At 32.0% G+C, this 21166-nt stretch overlaps 1 protein-coding gene across 3 annotated transcripts in view; it reads right to left on the minus strand.

The window, feature by feature from the left end:
• Positions 1–21166, minus strand: part of FSTL5 (follistatin like 5) — a gene marked incomplete at both ends in the record, with an annotated part of 758080 nt that overhangs the window by 522070 nt on the left and 214844 nt on the right. For all 3 annotated transcript variants that reach the window (XM_080697087.1, XM_080697086.1, XM_080697085.1), the window contains one exon: positions 15497–15745. In XM_080697087.1, the coding sequence (XP_080553213.1) occupies positions 15497–15745 (249 nt within the window). The remainder of the gene's footprint in view (positions 1–15496; positions 15746–21166) is intronic.

A 21166-nucleotide genomic window follows, 5' to 3' on the forward strand; every position in this document is an offset into this window, starting at 1 on the left:
AATGGAGGAGAGGCCTTAGTGGAGCCAGGGAGGTGGTCTAAGGGAAGGGCAGGGATAAGAGTCCATTGAAGGAATTACTACCACTGAAACTTGGTGTACATATGTTAAAATACCAATGTCAACTCAGTACTTCGGGGAAGGGAGGGTGTAAAAAGAATATGGGGTATCAAGTGTTGTGTGCACATTTGTCACTATCAACATGATTACATTACTTTTAACACTCCATCCCCCCAAATAAATAGAAGGCACTGTTGATGCCATAGGCCCCGAGTACTTTATTCAAATGTATTTCATTTTATTCTGGCATATTCTGGCATAAAGAGGTAATTTTGAAATTTTTTATACTGCCCATAAAAAATAATTTTACCATTCTCCTGATAAGAAAATCAGCAAAATGAAAATTTTCTTTTATTCACAACTTTAGGCATTATTTCAGGAAACTGCTCTTTCAATTGTCTTTCAACTATACATCATTGAAAGTAATTCATTAAAATATGCTTATTATAGTTATATTAAAATTTGAGTAAACTGTTTTATAACAAAATTATGCAGCATAAATCCTATGCATAACATACCAAGATTTAAAAAATATTATTATTATTGAAAGTTAGATAGCTTAATTGTAAAAGTCCCATTGGATTTTCTCTATCCCCAAGTTAGATTTTACATTTTACTAAAGCTCAGGGAATATTTTAGGGTATTTAATTATAGAAAATAAATCTCTTTTAGAGAATCAATGAATGTATAGAAAATCTCAAAGTGTTTATAATCTGTTTTTTTCCAAAAGCATATAATATATGAAACAATCAATAATTAAGTATAACTCAGATACCACCAGTTCCCAGCCACCTAAAACATTGCTGTGTTAATCTGTGCTTCCCCTACTAATGCTCTAAGTCTTCAGCTGTGTTTTTTCTTATCATTATTGTAATAAAAGGCAAAACCCACAATTATGAAAGTAACATAACTAAAGTACTCAAGCTAAATTAATTAGGAAAAATCAAAAAAAAAAACCCCAAATGTTTCCCTTTTGTAAAATTCATTAAGATGAGCCAGGTGTGGTGACACACACTTGTAATTCCAGCATTTGGGAGGCTGAGACCAGAGAATCGTAGTTCACAGATAGCCTCAACTACTTAGGTAGGCCCATCACAACTCAGTGAGACCTTGCTTCAAAAATAAAAGGACTAAAAAATAGGGCTGGAGGTGTAATTTGGAGGTACAATGCCCCTGAGTTTCATCCTCAATACTCCCCCCAAAAAAAATCATTAAATAGACTCATAATGGTTTACAATTTCAGTTACCCAATGCTTCAGGTTTTTAAATTAGAAATGAGACATAATATTTTCTAAAAAATTCTAATCATTGCTGAAGAATGTTGAAGACTAATAAGAAAAATATCTCATTCATTTTTTTACAAATATAAAAGTTAATTACATAAGCTTTATTTTATTATAAATAATGTATTCAAAGCAACAGTTATAGTAAGAAATCAACATAAAAATCCCATTTTACTTTTAGTTTTAATTTTTTATTTACTTAATTATTCTTAACAAGCAGAGACATGTTCAGTATTGAGCAGGAAATCATGCCATAAAATGTATTTACAAGTCTTCCAGAAACATATAAGCTACTCCAGAAAATAGTAAACTATCTTGAGTCAAGTCCTACAAATCCTCACTGATGTTACCAGTAATAACCATGCCCCCTCCCAAGCACTAGTTACTGGAGGTGAGATGAAGAAAGTGTACCAATATCCAGTAGTAAAAAATATGGCAGCAGCAAAATAAGGACAAAGAATTCAGGAAAAATAGTTTGGTGAACAGGTAACAGTCTTGAAGTAGCTAGAGCCTCTCTCTAACTGATCCATTCAGTTCAATTTGAATTATAAGGTTAAAGCAAGGGCATTGTGTTTACACACTCAACACTTTGGTCCTCCTGAACTTTTCTTAAGAAACACGTCATGATTGGGTTGCCCAGATCTTACTCTTCTTAAAGCCTGTTGAATGATGTAAATGTATCATTCAAGATTTTTGATAGGTTGAATATTAAACGTACCCCAAAGGCCCATGTACTAAAAGCTGGGTCACCAGCCTATGGCATAACTTGGAAGTGGTAGAACTTTAGAAGTAGGGGCCCAAAAGAGGAAAGTTAGAACAGTAGATAAGTGTCCTTTGAAGGGATATGGGGGTCTTGGCCCCTTTACCTCTCTCTTCCTTTTTCAGTCACCATAAGATGAGCATTCCTCAATGATGTACTATGCTGCCACAGACCCTGTTGTATATAATAGGGCCAGCAAACAATGTAATGGAAGCACTGGATATGAGACCAAAATAAATGTTTTCCTTTATTAAGATGATTAGTTCAGGTATTCTATAACAATGATGAAAAGCTAACAAATACAGGGCTACTGCTTACAAATCCCAGAGAGCAATAGGTAGTAGTTCTTGTTTGTGGCAAGAGAGACAAGATTAGGAAACTGGATAGCATAAAAATAAGGACTTAGCCTATGAGTAACAAAGACAAATATTTGGAAGTAAATTTTGTTACCTAGAATAAAACACAGCAATTGTTGCTTCAAAAAGAATGTCTAGATATTGTTTATACTTACGTAGTCAGTGTATATTCTGGTAGATCATTAAAAATACATGGAAAGGATATGACATAATTGTTCATATATAAATTTATAGACATTTTTATTAAAGGTGCTTCTATGCCTGCTGCTTCCAGTATACAGAGACACAGTGATGACAAACTTATACAGGAATCAGTGTGCATGTTTACTATATAATTAATGAACAAAGCTGTTGCTTTGTCATAGACTAGCTATTTTTGAGCTAAGGAGAGTGTGTTAAGGTGTCGTGTAAGTCTTCCCACTTGTTAAAATCTTTAAAGGCCAAAACATATGCTAAATTATTCAGGCATATTTTTCTCCAGAATTTGAAAGAAATTTTGACACAAATTTAATTAAACCTCAAATCCTAATCTTATGTTTTGTAGATGTCATCATAGCCAAGAACCATGATTATTATTTTGAATCCTGGAAAACATATTCATTCAAGCCTACACAATATTTAATACTTTAATACTAGTGCAATTGATAGGAACCTATGTATATTTTTAGTAAAAAATAAATGTTTCTACTGTCTTACATACTCAATTTACATATATGGTTCTGTTTTGAAATTAAGCATGAAGATACACAAAAGAAATAATGAGTTTGACACGGCATAACAACACTTCAAGACTAGATCTCTAACGTTTATATTCTGGGCTTGTTTTGGTGTAAATGATAGCCAATGACAATGCAGAAACAATGCAGATGAGCAGTTAAAAAAAAAAAAGCTTTATCAGCCAGGCCTGGTGGCACATGCTTGTAATTCCAGCATTCTGGAGACCCTGTTTCAAAAATAAAAAGGCTAAAAAATAGGGCTTGGGTATAGTTTGGAGGTACAATGCCCTTGGGTTCCATTCCCACTACCACAAAAAAAGTTTTATCTTTCTTAAAATATTCACTATAATCAAGGTCTCTCATATGCTATACTAGGTTCTCTAGATTTGTAAATATATGCATAAATTTCAGCATACTAAACTATTACTGAGGTATATAAAGGTTAATGATCAGTATATCTCTAAGTTCCAAGAGTAAACTTAGTACTTTGAAAGTCCACATTCTTCTTATATGTAATATCTGTTAATAGTAAATTCATATGTGTGGTGAGAGTACAATTAAATTCCACACATTTTACATTACTATATTTTTTCTTTTTTGGTAGTACTGGATTCCTGAAAACACTTCTGCCTCCGGGATACACTCCCAAACCTACTTTTTATATTTTTTATTTGGAAACAGAGTCTTAAGCCAGCGAGGCTGGCTTCGAATCTGCGCTATCCTCCTGTCTCTGCCTCTCAAGCGCTGGGATTACAAGCTTGCACCACCACGCCTGGCCTACTATTTTCTTAAGTTAATTATCTTATTCCATTGAATGTATGATCCCCATAGATCCTTGTGTCTTTAATTTATACTTCATGCTTAGACAATAGGAAAAAAACTAAATGTTCATAAAAATGATTAAAAATAATGTGTCACATATATACAACATAAAAAAGATAGTTTGCTGATACAAAGGGGAGATAGGCTTGTTTTGAAATATAATGATTTCAGTGTCCCTGCATATCAGGGATAGATGCTAATTAAACCTAATAAAATCAAACTCTTTTGCATTAGGGGAAAGTCATTATTAGGAATTAATTGATTCAGGTAGCCACTCTTACCTACTAAGGTAGCAAAAGTAAAAACCACATTATAGCTACATCTTTGACTAGACCTTAGAAATGGGTCTGCTACAGGATTAGCTATCAATAAACAATCATCAACAAATGGCTATTTGTCTACCTATGATATACATATGCATATGTTTTACTTCTGTGGTCACGTTATAAGAATTTACCTGAAATTCTTTGATTAGAAAGTAGCATTTTGAATAGTTATAAAATTAATGAAGCATATGTAATAGTGTCCCTTTTAGTTAATTGAATTAGCATGAAATTAAATCAAATGCTCAGACGTCTATTTTCTCAAATTTTTAGAAAGTGTTCTTTAACTTCTTGAGTGCTTTCTTCCTTTTTCAGAAAAAAATAATAAATGAATTAAATTCTAACAATAGATATTCCAACTTGATTGGAAATCAGATTAAAACATACATACACAAAAAATGTGTTTAACTATAAAAATCTCAGGTAAAAAGTATTTTAGCTCAAACCTCCAAATAATTTGCTTGACTATGTAGAGCAATTTTACTTTTTGACATCACAATGGGTTTTCTCAGTAATTGCAAATTTCATCTTGTGTACACAATTAGTAATAATGTTATTATATTAGATATATTTTAAGGTAAAATGTCCATCCATATTCTGTTTTAGAGAGTAATTTTTAAAAGCCCTTTTAGTCTCTAGTGACTGCCAATTAAAAAGAAATGAAAGTCCTTTAAGATAAAACAGCAGCTGGGTGTGGTGGCACATGCCTGTAGTAAGGTGTGACCTTTTTAAGAAAAAATGTGTATATATATATATATATATATATATATATATATATATATAATTTTTATATATAAAACAATGCTCATCTGCATTGTTTCTGCATGGTCACTGGCCATCATTTACTCCCAAATAAGCCCAGAATGTGAACTATAGAGTTCTAGCTTTGAAGTGTCTTTATGCCTTTTATATTATATAATTATTTTTATATTATATACATATATAATAGGGCTGGCGGTTCTAGCTCAATGATAGAATTCCCTTGGGTTCAATCTCTAGTACCAAAAATAAAGATAAAATAAAATGGCCACTTTAGACATATATGCTTTCCAAATACCTAGAGAAGGTGTGACTTGACTTACTAGTTTTAAGAGATTTACTAATAATTTTAACTAAAAGATGAAGATAAATTGAATGCCAATGTTAAATGCCAAGTTATGTAACAATTTTCAGGACGCAGAGGTGGCAGGGAAGTTCATTTTTGTGGTTAGTGATCCCTGTCAGCCATGAACATGTATCCCAAAAGCCCCAAGAAATGCCTAGAATCACAAATACAACCAAATCCTGTGTGCTGTGCTTATTCCTATAATCTATGCCTATTGTAATGCTTAATTAGGCACAAAGAAACTAACAATAATAATTCATAAAAAGTAGAACAATTGTAAAAATACACTGAAGTGAAAGTTGCTTTATAGTAATTTTTCTTTCTTTCTCAAAAAAGCACGGTGTTCCTCCTGTGATGAGGTGAAGGGAGGTGAATGGACTAGGCACTGTGATGTCAGCAGCATAACTGTATATATATATATATATATATATATATATATATATATATATGCATATATATAACTGTATATGTATATATAACTGTATATATATACAGTTAAAAACTGTCACCATTTCACTTTAAGGAATCACTTTCTGGATTATTTTTGACATCTTTGGATTTCCAGCATCACTATTCTTATATTCATTGAGCTCGAACCGCCAGCCCTATTATATATGTATATGTATGTATATAATATAAAAACAATTATGTAACATAAAAGGCATAAAGACACTTCAAAGGTAGAACTCTATAGTTCACATTCTGAACATTATTAAGTAAAATAATTATTACTTGAACACAGCATTACAATAGCTCACAATTGATATGGTACCCTTGATAGCCAAGATGGGCACAAAGCAACTTATAAGCCAGTATGGTCGCAGGTAGTATACAATGGAAAAGTGATTAATCATTCCATAGTCAGGATAGACAGAATGGTGAGAGATTTTATTATGCTACTCAATATAGGTATGCAAAGCTTTGTTCAGTGGTACAATCCTGTAATCCCAGTACTTGGGAGGTTGAGAAAAAAAAGGTTTGCAGCTTGGATCAAAATAAAAATAAAAAAAGGCTAGGGGTGTAGCTCAGAGTTAGAATGCTTCTGGGTTCAATCTCCAGTAACAAAAACAAACAACAACAACAACAGTAAAAAAAAGTATAGTTTTAAAACCTATGACTTATTATTATTTCTAGAATTATTATTTATTTGTTTATTTTTTCTTTTTCTTTTTATTTTTTGGTGGTACTGGGGTTCCTAGAAGCCCTTCTACCTCTGGCTACACTCTCACGGGCTACACTCCCGGACCTATTTTTATACTTTTTTATGTGGCAACAGGGTCTCTTAAGCCAGGGCAGCTGGCTCTGAACCTGCGTGATCCTCCTGTCTCTGCCTCCCAAGCGCGGAGATTACAAGCATGTGCCACCACGCCCAGTTTAGAAATTGTTATTTAATTGTCATTTAATATTTTCAGGCTGTGGTTAACTATGAATAATTAAAGCTGCAGAATGGGAAACCATGAATAAGAGGGATTATACTTGATGTGGAAACTTGGACTAAACATGTCCTCAAGGAGGTCTCTGGATAGAAAGGAAGAAAAGAAGGAAGGAAAAGAGGAAGGAAGGAAGGGAGGAATGAAGAAAGGAAGGAAGGAGCAAAAACAAAACAAAACAAACAAAAACAGAGATAGCAAACAACACTTGTAAAAATGTGGAACATATATCATTGGGCCACATTTCTATATATATTTTCTTTTAAAAAAAATAAATAGCTGGTTCAATGTAATTCTTTGTAGTATAGTTTAAAATCAGGTATTCTGATTCCTACTTCATGGTTTTTGTTGCTGAGAACTACTTTGGGTATTCTGGTTTTTTTGTTCTTCCAAATGATTTTTATATGTTTTTTTGTTTTTATGTGGATCATATTGAAAATAGCATATACTCAGTCTATGCTTGGTGCCCTCTCTCACCCCCCAAATCCCCTTCCCCGTCCCAACAATGAGTGTCCAGGTTAACTATACTACATTCAGACTTTTACACATATTTGAATGTAGCTCCTTCATTAATCAACCTCAGCCTTCTTCCTCTCCTACCCTTCCATTCTAGCTTTGCTGGGGATTCACTTCCATTATCTGGAGTCTCTCTGGTATCTCTAATACTCCCTAGTTTGGGTATATAAGAGAAAACATATGTTTCTTCTCTTTCTGTGCTTGGCTGATCTCACTTAACATAATGCTCTCCAGGTCTTTCCATCTTCTTGCAAATGACATGATTTTGTTTTTCTTTATGGCTGAGTAGAATTCCATTGTGTGTTTTTCTCATAATTTTGCAACCCATTCATCTGTTGATGGAGACCTAGGTTGGTTCCATATTTTGGCTATTATGAATTGTGTTTTTTAAATATTTTCTACGTTTAAATTGCTAAAAAATGGAGCTAATGTCTTATGTCTTATTCATAGTACACATTAAAATTCTAATCTATTCATGACTCAGTACTATTTTATGTGTCTGAACACAGACAACTCAGTAAATTAAGTCTGTACTTTAACTATGAGACTGATAAGTAATGGCATGGGAACTGGATAAGGGGTAAATGAATAATGTATGCATGTATGGCTCTACAATCTTGTACTCTATAAGATGTATAAATACAAGCCGGGCGTGGTGGTGCACACTTGTAATCCCTGCGCTTGGGAGGCTGAGACAGGAGGGTCGCACGGGTTCGAAGCCAGCCTCAGCTGCTTAGTGAGGCTTTAGCGACTTAGTGAGACCCTGTTTCCAAGTAAAATATATAAAAGGTCTGGGAGTATAGCCCGGAGGTAGAAAGCCTCTGGGTATCAGTATCAGAAGAACAACATTAATAATTATCCAGGCATTTTTAATCACACTGAGAAGTACCTAATTTCCTTTATTTAGCATGATTCTTAACATAAATACCTGGAGAATAACATGCAAAGATTTTAACTGTTCCCAATTGGTTTTAAAATTTTATCACTGAAAAATTTTCCAGTACTCTCTGAAACATTTGTGGGTTCTCCTTGAAAATAATTTAAAAGAAATATAGCCTATACTAATGGAGAAATTTATTCAAATATTTTTTGAAGATTTTATCCCCAATTACATATGCTAAAAGCAATCAACAAAACTTTTGCATCACCTTGATTTTGTGGAAGAAGGAATTTCAACTACAATGAAAAATAATAGTTGTAAAAACATTCTTCACTTTTATAACTTTTGTTTAATTATAAAAATATCAAACTGGGCATTTGAAAAAGGGATAGTGAGAAAATGAACATGATGATGAAGGTATCTGTAAGAGGTCATGACTGATATACTATTTCTACATCCTTCTGTAGAAAAAAAATTATTTGAACTAATAAAATGGTCTTTTCAGTTTTTAATATTGTACTCATCAAAAACAACGGAAAATTCATACTTCCGTAGAAAATATGAAATAAAGTAAAACATTTTGCAACCTGAAACTTGGAGAAAAATAATAGACTATGCCAAAGTACAAACAAAAATAAGACTATCCAAGTAATTGAAATTTGAATTTAATATTTCTATGGCACAAATGGGAAAATTTGGCAGAACTTACATGTAATTACTTTCTAATTTTTATCACTAATTTGGAGGGAGGAAAAACAATGGGATTGAAAATTACATTATGTTATCAGCATACTGATATTTTATTTATGGTATAAGTAACATTAACATATTCAGTGAGAGAAATAAAAAATTAAAGGTTGCCTTCAAATATCAGTAAATTATAAATGTATTTCTGAATTAATTTTTCCTTAAATATAAATTTAGAAAATATACTACAATTAGTCTATTATAATCTTGAATATTCAATTCTATAATAATTTAGCCAGATGCAAGGCTCTTACTTAATTTAAATTTGAAAGAAAATATGTATGTTTTCACAGATTCAAGTCTTCAGCAATTTTATTACAATCAAGTGTTTTCTTATTTGATTTCCTTCTCTTTCTTTCTTTCTTTCTTTCTTTCTTTCTTTCTTTCTTTCTTTCTTTCTTTCCTTATTTCTCTATTTCTTTATTTCTTTTCTTTTCTTTCTTTCTTGGATTGATTCCAAGGGCATTATACCTGAGATATGCCTTCACACCTTTTATTTTATTTTTTTTAATTTTGAAAAAGTGTCTCAGTTGCTGACACTGAACTTAAACTTGCTATCCTCCGGTCTCAGCATCCTAAACACCAGGATTACAGGTATGCACTACCATAGCCCGTTTAATTTTTTTTTTAATTTCAGTAAAAAGTTGCTTGTTAAAATTTGTTATTGCATTATTAAATTGGCCAAGAACTATGAAAATGTGTGATTTAATTTCCACTAATACGATAGAGGGCAAGAGGTTTCTAAATGATGTGAAAGGTAAGGCATTGTATCACAAACTTCAGCAGAGTTATTTGGAGGAAAAATGCACTAAGTGAGAAGCTTGGAGACCTGCCTGTGTGGATGCTGACAGCTCATGCTGAAAACCCTGTGTTGCTTTCCCTTTCTGGCTTGTTATTATATGGAATTAATAATATAATATTTGTGAAAATGTCTCAAACTGAATAATACCCAGTTTGCTACTCTTTATCATTGGCATTCTATCTCTCTCTCTCTCATTTCCTTTCTCCCTCTTCATTTTGGTAAATTTATGTTTGTACATTTCGGCAATGCTGTAGATCCAGTCCAGGGCATAGTACATGCTAGGCAAGTACTATACCAGACACCCACATGTCAAGCCTTGGTAATATTTTAATACATTTGTATATTATATTCCTAATCTAAAACACAAAAAAATGTGATTATGCAATATTAACTTTTTGTATCATTTTTCATAATATCTATTTTATCTATTGCATATTTGCTGCCTACCTATAAATGGCAGAAGAATATATAAAATATGTAGTTTAAAATGCTTTAGAGAATTTTCAAAATTCAGGTGGGAGGTCATTTGTTATGATGTAAATAACAAATTATGTATCTATAAATGTTCATTTGCAATAATTCCTAAAGTAAATCACTGAATGAGCACTATATAACATTGTGAATTTCACATTTTTGGTCAGTGAGGAAAAAGGCAGCCAAAAGTTTTGACTAATTGTTCCAAAACAAATCTCAATTGATTTCATGCATCCAGAATGTTCTAACATAAAATTCCCCTATAAGGAATTAATCAAGTTAGTTTTAGTGTGTGCTGAATGGATTCAGAAGAATGGGATTTTCTGAGTCTGCATTCTGTTCTTGATAGTGTTAATCATTAGCCAGGTGTGGTGGCCCACTCTTGTAATCTTAGCATTTGGGAGGCTGAGACAGGAGAATCACAGATTGTTGGCAGCCTCAGTGAGGCCCTTTTAAAAACTCAATGAGATGCTGTTTTACAAAAATAAATAAAAATATAGGGCTAGGGGTGTAGGTTGGAGGTAGAACACCGCTGGGTTCCATCCCCAGTACTGCGACAACAACAACAAAAAGTTGATCATTGTTCAAGTTGTTAATTTCATTATCAACCTGCAGTCCTAGTTAACAAATAACAAAAAAAGCAAAGTAACATAAAAAAATCAGGTTATCATTTGTCAAAGTTTATATATTCAGAGTTCTGTTTTTCTTGAATTGGTATAGAAAGTTATTTAAATATAAAATAGAGGCTTTACAAAGGTGCCTTTTCAAAAACTTTACAAAGGTACCCTTTCAAAAACAAAACAAAACAAAAAGTAATCTAAAAGTACGTGTTTATTAGCATATGTCTGATATTTTAAAATATATCATTTTCCTAGCCTAAGGTCTATAATTCTCTTCTTGAAAATGAAAATCAGATAAAATAACCAGTTTTTCAGTTAAAAAATGGAATACAAATATCTCTTCAGATTGTGCCACAGGAAGAGAGGACAGTGTCCAAGCTCATTCAAATAACTGTGACAATCACATTCTCGAGTTGCTATGTTTTGTGAAGCACATTAACTGCACAGAACATTTGCCTTGATGGCAGTTTTATTCTCAGAACAGTTAATGGAAAAAGAGTTCTGTTCAATTGTCTTTCTCATAAAAGGTTTAATTCCCTCCTCATTTCAGCATAGGCTATGTCTTAAGTTTCTTACCCCAGCTTACATCTACACTGTGAATACATGAATTTTGTTTTGGATGACAGACTGACCTAGTGTCAGAGTGAGAGTAAATTGTACTTAGAGTAAGTACTAATGTGAATTGCAACATTTAGGAGGTTATTTGCAGAAAAAAATGAGTTTAGGAAAGAAATTATCTCATCACAAAAATAAAAAGCTAGGCATAATATAAAAATAAAAAGTTTTATGTTATGTTGAACATCACAAATTCCATGATACCAATAAACAAATGCTATAATACTCTGCATTATACTATAAACAGGTATTTCATCGCTAAATATATGTGAATAAAAATAAATTAGAAAAATATTAAGTTCATAGGTGTGTTCTTTGGTTTATTTATAGACCTACACACATAATATATTATTTAAAAAGCATTAGTAAATTTGTTTATATATCTAAGAGTCAATAATAATGAATGGCTCAATTAACATTTCAATACATAGCACAATTAATGGGAAATATATACATAAATATAGATTTCATACGAAAATATTTCAATGTAGAGTTATATATATTGTTGTTTTAACCTGGATCTGGTCTTAGTTTAATGTATCAATTAATTCTACATAATAATTTTAATAAATTTACACATAAATGCCAAACACATACCTGATTAATTAAATATAAAAAGTAGTATGTAAAGTCAACATGATTTACATTATGATGTGGTGGTATAATGCATTATTAAAAGCATATTAAAAATGGTACCTTTTGTATTCTTAAAAAAATAAAAACAAAGCCGGGCGTGGTGGTGCACACTTGTAATTCCATCATTCAGGAGGCTGAGACCAGAGGATTGTGGTTCGCAGACAGCCTCAGCTACTTAGTGAGGCCCTCTGCAACACAGTGAGACCCAGTTTCAAAATAAAGAATAAAAAAATTGGGCAGGGGCTGTACTCGGAGGTCGAATGCCCCTGGGTTCCATCCCCAGACACGCAAAAAAAAAAAAAAAAAAGAACGATTCATTTGCATTTATGAAAAATAATACTGAAAGTCCTATGAATCTTTTACCCAATTTATTTTTACAAAAGTATTTTATTATATTTGTAACCAGAAAGATCCATGAACCAGAAAGATTTACTTTGGAATCACCCATGGATCTTTCTCAGATTTCTGTTTTATTTATATTCATGTGTGTGTGTGTGTTTCGTTCTATTCAGCTTTATCAAGTCAGTCCCTACATTTATTTATTTATTTGTTTGATTGATTTTCAGTACCAGAGAAGGAACCCAGAGGCATTTTATCTCCGAATACATCCTCAGCCCTATTTTTTTTTTCTTTATTTTGAATCTAGATCTCACTAAGTTGTGGAGGGCCTCACTAAGTAGCTTAGGCTGGCTGCAAACCTGTGATCCTTCTGTATCAGGACCCCATGTACGGGGATTACAAGTGTACCTCCATGCCTGGCTAGTCCTTAATATTTAAAACAAGTCAGGAAAAAAAAACAGTAAATATCTTCTAGTAATATTAAAACATGAGCCTTTAGGTACAAATGATTTTAAAATGAGGGGAATCAAACTTTCTGGGAAAATCTAAATAAAAATATTCAGATTTTGTGTGCCATAGATGATGGTTAAAAAAAACTACAATATTCTGTTCTCCTCTTAAAGTGCCAAATAACTAAACAAGTGAATGCAGTTTTGATCCAATACAATGTTATTAAAATTTAAAAACAGGTTGCTATCTGGATTAGGTTAATAGGTTCATCTTTGCTATCTGTCATTTAAATTTCATAATCATATTTTGTTAGTCTAAAAGAACAAATGTGTTTTCTATTTTATTTGCATTGACTTTTACTTTTATATTGAAACATGTATAATTAAATATAAGTTTTGTGGTTCTTGAATTTTATATTTTGATTTGGTTTTTCCATTGGATCATTATAAAAAGCAAAGTAACTTACTGAAGTTTTAAAATTATAGAAGTAAATTTAGCCACCATAACAAGGTTAAGCCTTTAGCTTTTTAGAATCTTTTTCTATAGCTTAACTTGGCCAAATGCATCCTAGAGATACAGTTTGTTTGTTCTATATTTTTTTTTTCTGCTAAAATGAAGCAATTTTAGGAGTTTGCTGTCTTTTATTAAGAAAAGGAGAAAATCCGCAATTTAGAGAAGGCTTAAATAATATGCTAATGCTTGGTAAACAACTCAGAAAATATAAATGGAATTTTAATACTGTGTATGATGAGAAAGTATTTTGAAACAAATATATACCTAATAAATAAGCTTAGAATAAATCTGAAGGACAAAAGCTTTCAAACAATTGTTTTATGCAGAAAACTGAAGAAGCTAATAAGCTATTTCCCTATTCATCTTTGAGTGACATTATACCTAAGTATCTACTGATAGAGAACTAAATATACAAGATTATTTTCTCACATGATATTTAATATCATAGGCCTTCATATAATCAATTTCTGGGTATAAAGTGAATAAAACCTCAGCTTGAAATATGATTCCAAGTAATGTATTTGACTTATTAAATTTTATTGTCTAAGTTTTATTTAACTTTTGAGTGCAATAGTATAATTTCCACTATACCATCTCAGGTTGAAATTGAAAAAAAAAATCTCTATGAGCAAAAATGTACGATGCTAATAGAAACTGTTTTAAGTATTGGTAAAAATAGAATTGGTAGAAAAAAGGATAAAAGGAGTAAACCAAACTCCAAATGAAAGAATCTGCTATTCTTTTGGTAAAAAGAAGAGAACACAGCATTATAAAACTATCTGCATGTGTATTCAAGTTGGAAATGGTTGTAAGTAGACTATTCTTATAATTTTACATCATTATGTGTGGCTTCTAGTAAACACATAATTAATTACATCTTACATCACTTGAAAAGCCTTATTCTTTTTTATCACCTTGTAAATAATACTTTATTATAATAGATTGGAAAATAATTTTTTAAACTTTTTATCTTAACAAATGAGTTAATAAATTATAAAAATATTATGTGTTAGTTATACATCTCAGTTAAATAAAAATTACACTTTTTTGTATGGGTCTTGGGAAGTAACCCAGGAGCATTCGATCTCTGAGCTACACCCCTGCCCTATATTATATTCTTTATTTTGAAACAGGGTCTCACTAAGTTGAGGAGGGCCTCACTAAGTAGCTGAGGCAGTCTGCGAACTGCAATCCTAGGGTATCAACATGCGCCTCCACGCCCAGCTCACAATTTTTTAGTATAAGCATATTAAAACATTTTGAGAAACTTGAATTTGGAGCTAAGCTAAGGTTAAGAATCAAGCAAATAATTAACCAGTTAAAATTATGCAAATTCTGTATATTTAAATCTATCAATTTCAACTGGGTATTAACTATTATCAGGAAATTTCTCTTCAGTACAAATAAATTGTCAAATTAATTTTTAAAAATCTAAATGATGTTAAAGCTATTGATGATTATATCGGATGTTAAATATATTGCATCAAATTACTAATTCAGAGGCACTTTTCAATAAAACAATGATTTTAAATACATAAAAATAAATATCAATCCTTAAAAATGTTAAAGTACTATCATCTCTTATTTGAGTCTTTCATATTTATTTTAGTGGACAATCAAAGGTTTCATATAATGTGAATTATGTAGTACAGACTAAAACCGTTATTTTTAATGAGGAAGATATTATCACAGCATGGCTTGGCATACACTCTCCCTTCAATTCTATTCCAGGTGCTTTTCACTGTCTGGATTTGACTGAAGACCAAATTGGCCACTCTGGATTCCTGATATCTTTATGATAGGAAAGCCATATGGTGCAATGCTGTAACATATTAAATGGTGAATCATATTTTGGCTGGAGTTATTTTTATAACTGAATATCAAGATTGGACTCATGTAAATTTTCCTACACTGTTGCTTATTGGTGTGATTAAACTCATTATCTTCCATCCTTTTTTTCTTCCCCTCTTTCTTGACACTTGCTAGAGTTTAAATTTAAAAGCATTAGTGAAGAACAGAAATGAAATAGTGTAGAGTTCACCTCATATTTACCTTTGAAGAAGCAGTCTTCATTGTGAACAATGGTAATTTTTTGTTTTTTCAGACAGGCAGCTCTGTGCACTTCACAGTGGTTTTCATAGAATCCCCCATCAGATGCACACACAGGTTTGTAGTGCCGTTTGCAAAGTTCCATGCAGGCACATTCTGCTTGCCCTGTCTGTCTGCTGATTACACAGTGTCTTCCCAAGCCACAGTACTTATTATCACAAGATTTAAATGGGCCATCCTGAGTGAGGGATCCTGTAGATAAAGAATAGAAAGCCATTTGGTTCCTTGGTTCATTTTGTACATTGCAAAATATAAAAGAGAAAATAGGTTCTAAAACAATCAAAGTATAATCAGTTGCATTATTGTTTCAGTGACAGAGACAGTTGTATAAAAACTTCCAGATGATGAATGCTCCCAACATTCCTCCACACTTCCTCCCCTGGAGCTCTCCCTTCTCAGAGTACCATAATGCTTAAAGTTTCTCCCTACTTAGTATCATAAAAATTACTAACATATGTTCTGAACCTAAGTTTAAATTGCAGCTTCACACCTTGCAAGACTCAGAATCTTGGCAAGTATCTCATGTCACTCAGTTTTTTATCTTAAATAATAATCTTCATATTGTTAGAGATAATAACCATCTTTGTAAGGTAAACAGGACTAATTGATTTACTATATATAAAACTCCATTTAAATGTTAATTAAATATCCTCATAAGCTCATTTTCATAGAACATACTATGCAAAAGAAACACATTTTTAAGATCAATTTTATTTACTTTATAAATGGAACACGTACATTAAATTATTTTATAATGTATATCCATACCAAAATGGTTTTTGATGCCTATTAATTATATAGAATAATAGGTTTTGTGTCTTATTTGCACCTACATAAAAATAATTATCATATTTTATGCCCCGATAGATGCAACAATCTCTCATTCTCCTTCCCTCATCTCCTTCACTTCTAGTAGTCACCTGTTTCTCTTTTCTCCCCACTAGCTTCCACATACAAGAGAAAATAAACAACAGTTTTCTCTCTGAGTAGAACTTGTTAAGATGAAAATTAAAATATTCAGTTCCATGATTTTTTTGTAAAACATTATTATTGATCTTCTTTACAGCTGGATATTTCTCCTGTGTGTGTGTGTGTGTGTATCATATTTTCTTTATCCATTCATCTCTTGAGTGAAACTTAGACTAATCCCATAACTTGACTATTGTTAATTGTGCTAAAATTAACACAGGTATGTAAGTGTCTCTAAAATACACTGACTTTAATTGTTTTAGATAAATACTAGGTAGTGGTAGAGGTAGAGCATATAATAGTTTTATTATTAGCTTTTTAAGAACTTCCCGCACTCACAATGACTTGTATAGTAGTTGTACAAATTTACATCCCCTCGAAGAGTTCATTACAGTTCTTTTGCCCAAAATTCTTACAGGTATGCATTGTTATTTGTATTCTTTATGACTGCCATTTTAATTGGAATAAGATGGAATCTCAGTGTAGCTTTGATTTGCATTTTTCTGATGGTTAAAGATGTTGAAATTTTAGTTGTTAGACATGTGTACTCCTTTTGATAAATATGTTTCGTTCCGGTGCCTATTTATTGATTGGAATATTTTGCATTTTTAGTGTTGAGTTTGATATATTCATTTTTTGTGGTACTAAGGATGAAACCCAGGGGCATTCTACCTCCAAGTTTCACCCCAAGCCCCAATTTTTTATTTTTTATTTTGAAACAGGGTCTCACTGAATTGCAAAGGGCCTCACTGAGTAGTAGCTGAGGCTGGCTGCGAACCACAATCCTCCTGTCTCAGCCTCCCAAATGTTGGGATTACAAGCATGTGCCACAACACCCAGCTTTGATATATTCTTGATATTAGTCCTCTGTCAGAAAAATAATTGGCAAAAATTTAATCCCTTTTCCGTTGGACATTTCCATTCTTTTGTTCTGCTAATTGTTAATGTTGTGTGTAAGCTTTTAAATTTGGTGCCATCTTTTTATTTATATTATTTGCAGAGATATTAAAGTCCTATCTAGAAGACATTTGCCTGTGACTCTTTATTTTTTAGGCACTGGGGATGAAATCCAGGGGCATTCTACCCATGAACCGTGATCCTCCTGTTTCAGCCTCCCAAATGCTGTGATTACAAGCATGCACCACCACATCTGGCTGCCTGTGACTATATTTTAAAGTGTCCTATATTTTTTCTACTAGTTGTACAGGTTCCAGCTTTATAATTAGATCATTGACTCATTGGAGTTTATTTTATACAGAGTGAAAGGGCTATAGTAGTTTTCTTCTACATAGATATATACAGCTTCCATACCACCATTTGTTAAAAAGCTGCCTTTTCTCCCACACATGATTTTGGCAATTTTGTCAGAAATCAAATGAATGTAGCTTTGTAGGTTTAACTCTGTGTCTTCTATTCTGTTCTGTCGGTCTACCGGTCTCTTTTTATACCAGCCTTAAACTCTTTTAAATATACCTCTATCATAGAATTAAAAATTTGGTATTATAATGTCTCCAACATAGGAGCATTTGCCCAACATTGTTTTGGCTATTGTGGCTATTTTGATATAGCATATGATTTTTTCTATTGAATTTATCAATTTTATGAAGAATATCCATGATTCCTTAATGGTATCACATTGAATCTGTAGTTTGGTTTTGATTATCCAATCATTTAAATAATAGTAAGTCAGCCTATCCATAAACATAGAAAGTCTTTCTATTTTCTATTAGGTACAATTTCAGAGTTCTATTATTTTTACAATAGAGGCCTTTAATCCTCCTGGATATGTTTATTCCAAGTATTTTATTCTATTTGAAACTATCATGAATGCAATCATTTTCCTTATTTCTCAGAAGACATTTTTGGTATATAGAAAATATATTGATTTTTATAGATATATTTTCTATCATGCTAATTTGCTGAACTTGTTTATGACCTCTAAAAGTCTTCTGGGTGAGTTTTTGGTATCTTCTAAATATAGTATTATAAATATAAATATGGATCACTTGAACCCATCTTTTCAATTTATATTCATTTAATATTTTTCTATTACCTAATAGTCCTAGCTAAAATTTCATAAATTTTCTAATTCTTATACATTGTCTTCAAACCCTAATAAATTTTTCTCTTCATAGTCTAATATGATGATGAGGCTTTTTGTTGAAGTTTTATTTGATTAATTAGTGCTTCACTTTCAAGATTTCTGCTTGGTTTCTTTTCAGAATCTGTATCTCTTTATATCAAAGTATTCTTTAATATCTTAAAATGAATAATTTTCTCTCTTAATTCATTCTTTAAATTAATAAGTTCTCCCTTAAGTTATTTCTTAGCTGTTTTTTAGTTCATTGATCATTTTAAAACTGATCAACTGTTTGAATTATTTGACTGACATTTCCTCTACTTCTATGTCTAAGGGATTAGTTATTGGCACATTAAAATTTTTTTTTCGTTACTGGGGATGGAGCCCAGGGGCATTCTACCTCTGAGCTACGCCCACAGCAGTATTTTTTATTCTTTATTTTGAAACAGGGTCTCAATGAGTTTCAAAGAGCCTCACTAAGTATCTAAGGCTGTCCATGAACGACGATCCTTCTGTTTCAGCCTCCCAAATGCTGGGATTACAGATATGCACCACCACACCCAGTTTGTTATAAACCTGTTGAGGCATCTTATTATCTTGCTTTATCTTTTTTGTATCTTTATGTTTCTACTTTCAATTTGGCAATATAGATATCTCTTCTACTGTCATATGAGGGTCTTTTATAAATTGCTTTCTCTTTACTATGTGAACTGGGCTGGGGATATATCTAAGTGTCAAGATACCCACTCAATGTGATCCCTGTGCTATTATCTATTTTTAGTATTGCTGTGAGGGAAAAAAATAAACACCAGACTGCAATAGCCTCTGAGGAAACATATGAAAAGAAACTATGAAAACTTACTGTAAATGTTCTGCACAACTATACAAGTCCAAAAGTAGAAAAGGGGATTAATGTTTAAGCTAGGGTGAACAATTAGGTTTTAGAGAGATAAAGCAAATATAATAACTAGTAAATGATTTGTTCATAAAAGGAAAAAAAGAAGTAAAACTAACATAAGTGGCAGAAAGAGAAGCAAATAATGCAAAAAGAGAAAGGGTAAGAAAAGAGGAGAGTGTATCAAAATGAGCATAAAAAGTGATAAAAATAAATCTAATTAATACATTAAGACACTAAATGAAAACCTAAAACTGAATTGATGTATGTAACATTAAATAATGGTATAACCTATCAAATAAACTTAGAAATCAACACTAGTGAAATAAAAGATTTGTATAAATTATTTTTTGCTAAGCTACTTGTGATAAAGAGATTTATTATTAGGCCTTCAAGATGTAGATTCCATCAGGTTTGGCAAGGCATAATAAATGCCCACACTTCCTTCACTTGTCCTCTAAGTTTTTCTGGATGTGACAATAGGTATCACACAAGTTTTCTCTTTAACTAGTTCAACATTATTTTTTTAAAAATTGCAAAACTCAGGTCTTGACGTCTTTCCACACAGAGTTAGTGCCATCCACCTCTACATTCTCTGGTTGAAAACCTAGAAGGCTTTCACCATTCCTTGAAATATCTTGGAACCATATACTTCTCTGGACGCCTGGAGAAATTTGTGGTCTAGCAGCTAGATTTCCTTCTAGTTCTTACAGCACATTGTATGCCTGTTAAAGAAATGCTGTGTGTGCCCTGAGCTATAAAGACAGATGTAAGTGTACCTGTGTAGATTTCAGGATGCACAGGCATAACATGTTAGCCCATGTCAAAAGTATGATGGTCTGGAAGAATGGGCACCATGTATCCTATAGCTGGTGTGTCTACTAGTATTCAAGGATTTTAAGCTGGTATGAATGGCTGGGGCAGTTGCTGGGTCAGGTGGCAGTGGTGCTATAGTAGTCTACCTCAGAGTTGAGTACTATTCTCTAGGTGTTACTCTCTCTGGCAGTAGTAGTAGAATGGCTACGAGCCATTTCACTACCCCAATTCCTTGTATGGTTAATTCAAATGTATGCCCTATTATATAGTGTTTGCTGATATCTCTAGGCAGAATGAAGTTGTTGAGATTTAATTTCTTTCAGAACTGCTGGAACAACAGCATCAATGGCTTAGCTTATATTTTAGATAGTAGTAAAAACTGAAATAAGTCTTAAAATTGAATTTTAAGCATTTTAGTCTTTAATATTTTACTTTAGCTGTAAAGCATTATATAAAATTTAAATAAAAAATCAAAAACTTAAAAATATGATTTATTGAAACCTATTAAGTGATGATATTTTATAATAATAAATAAAAAATGTTAAATAAAATTTTGGGAAATATGTTCAAAACAGTAGTTTTTAAACTTTGGCATACATTGGAATGACTTGAAGAAGTTAACAAAATACCATATAGCATACCACATCAGCCCAACCTTATAGTTTCTGATTCAGTAGATCTGTGGTATAGTCCAAAACGTATATTTTCAACACTGTCCTTGGCCATGAAGCTACCTTTAGAACCATACTTTAAGGCCAATGACCAAATTAAATCTTAATTTATAACTAAAATAAATATAGTCTAAGGGTAAAGTCTATTTAAATAAATATAAAATGATAATCCAACGGTGCTG

This window comes from Muscardinus avellanarius, assembly GCF_963383645.1.
Source record: "Muscardinus avellanarius genome assembly, chromosome: 6".
In the NCBI taxonomy this organism is placed as follows: Eukaryota; Metazoa; Chordata; class Mammalia; order Rodentia; family Gliridae; genus Muscardinus; species Muscardinus avellanarius.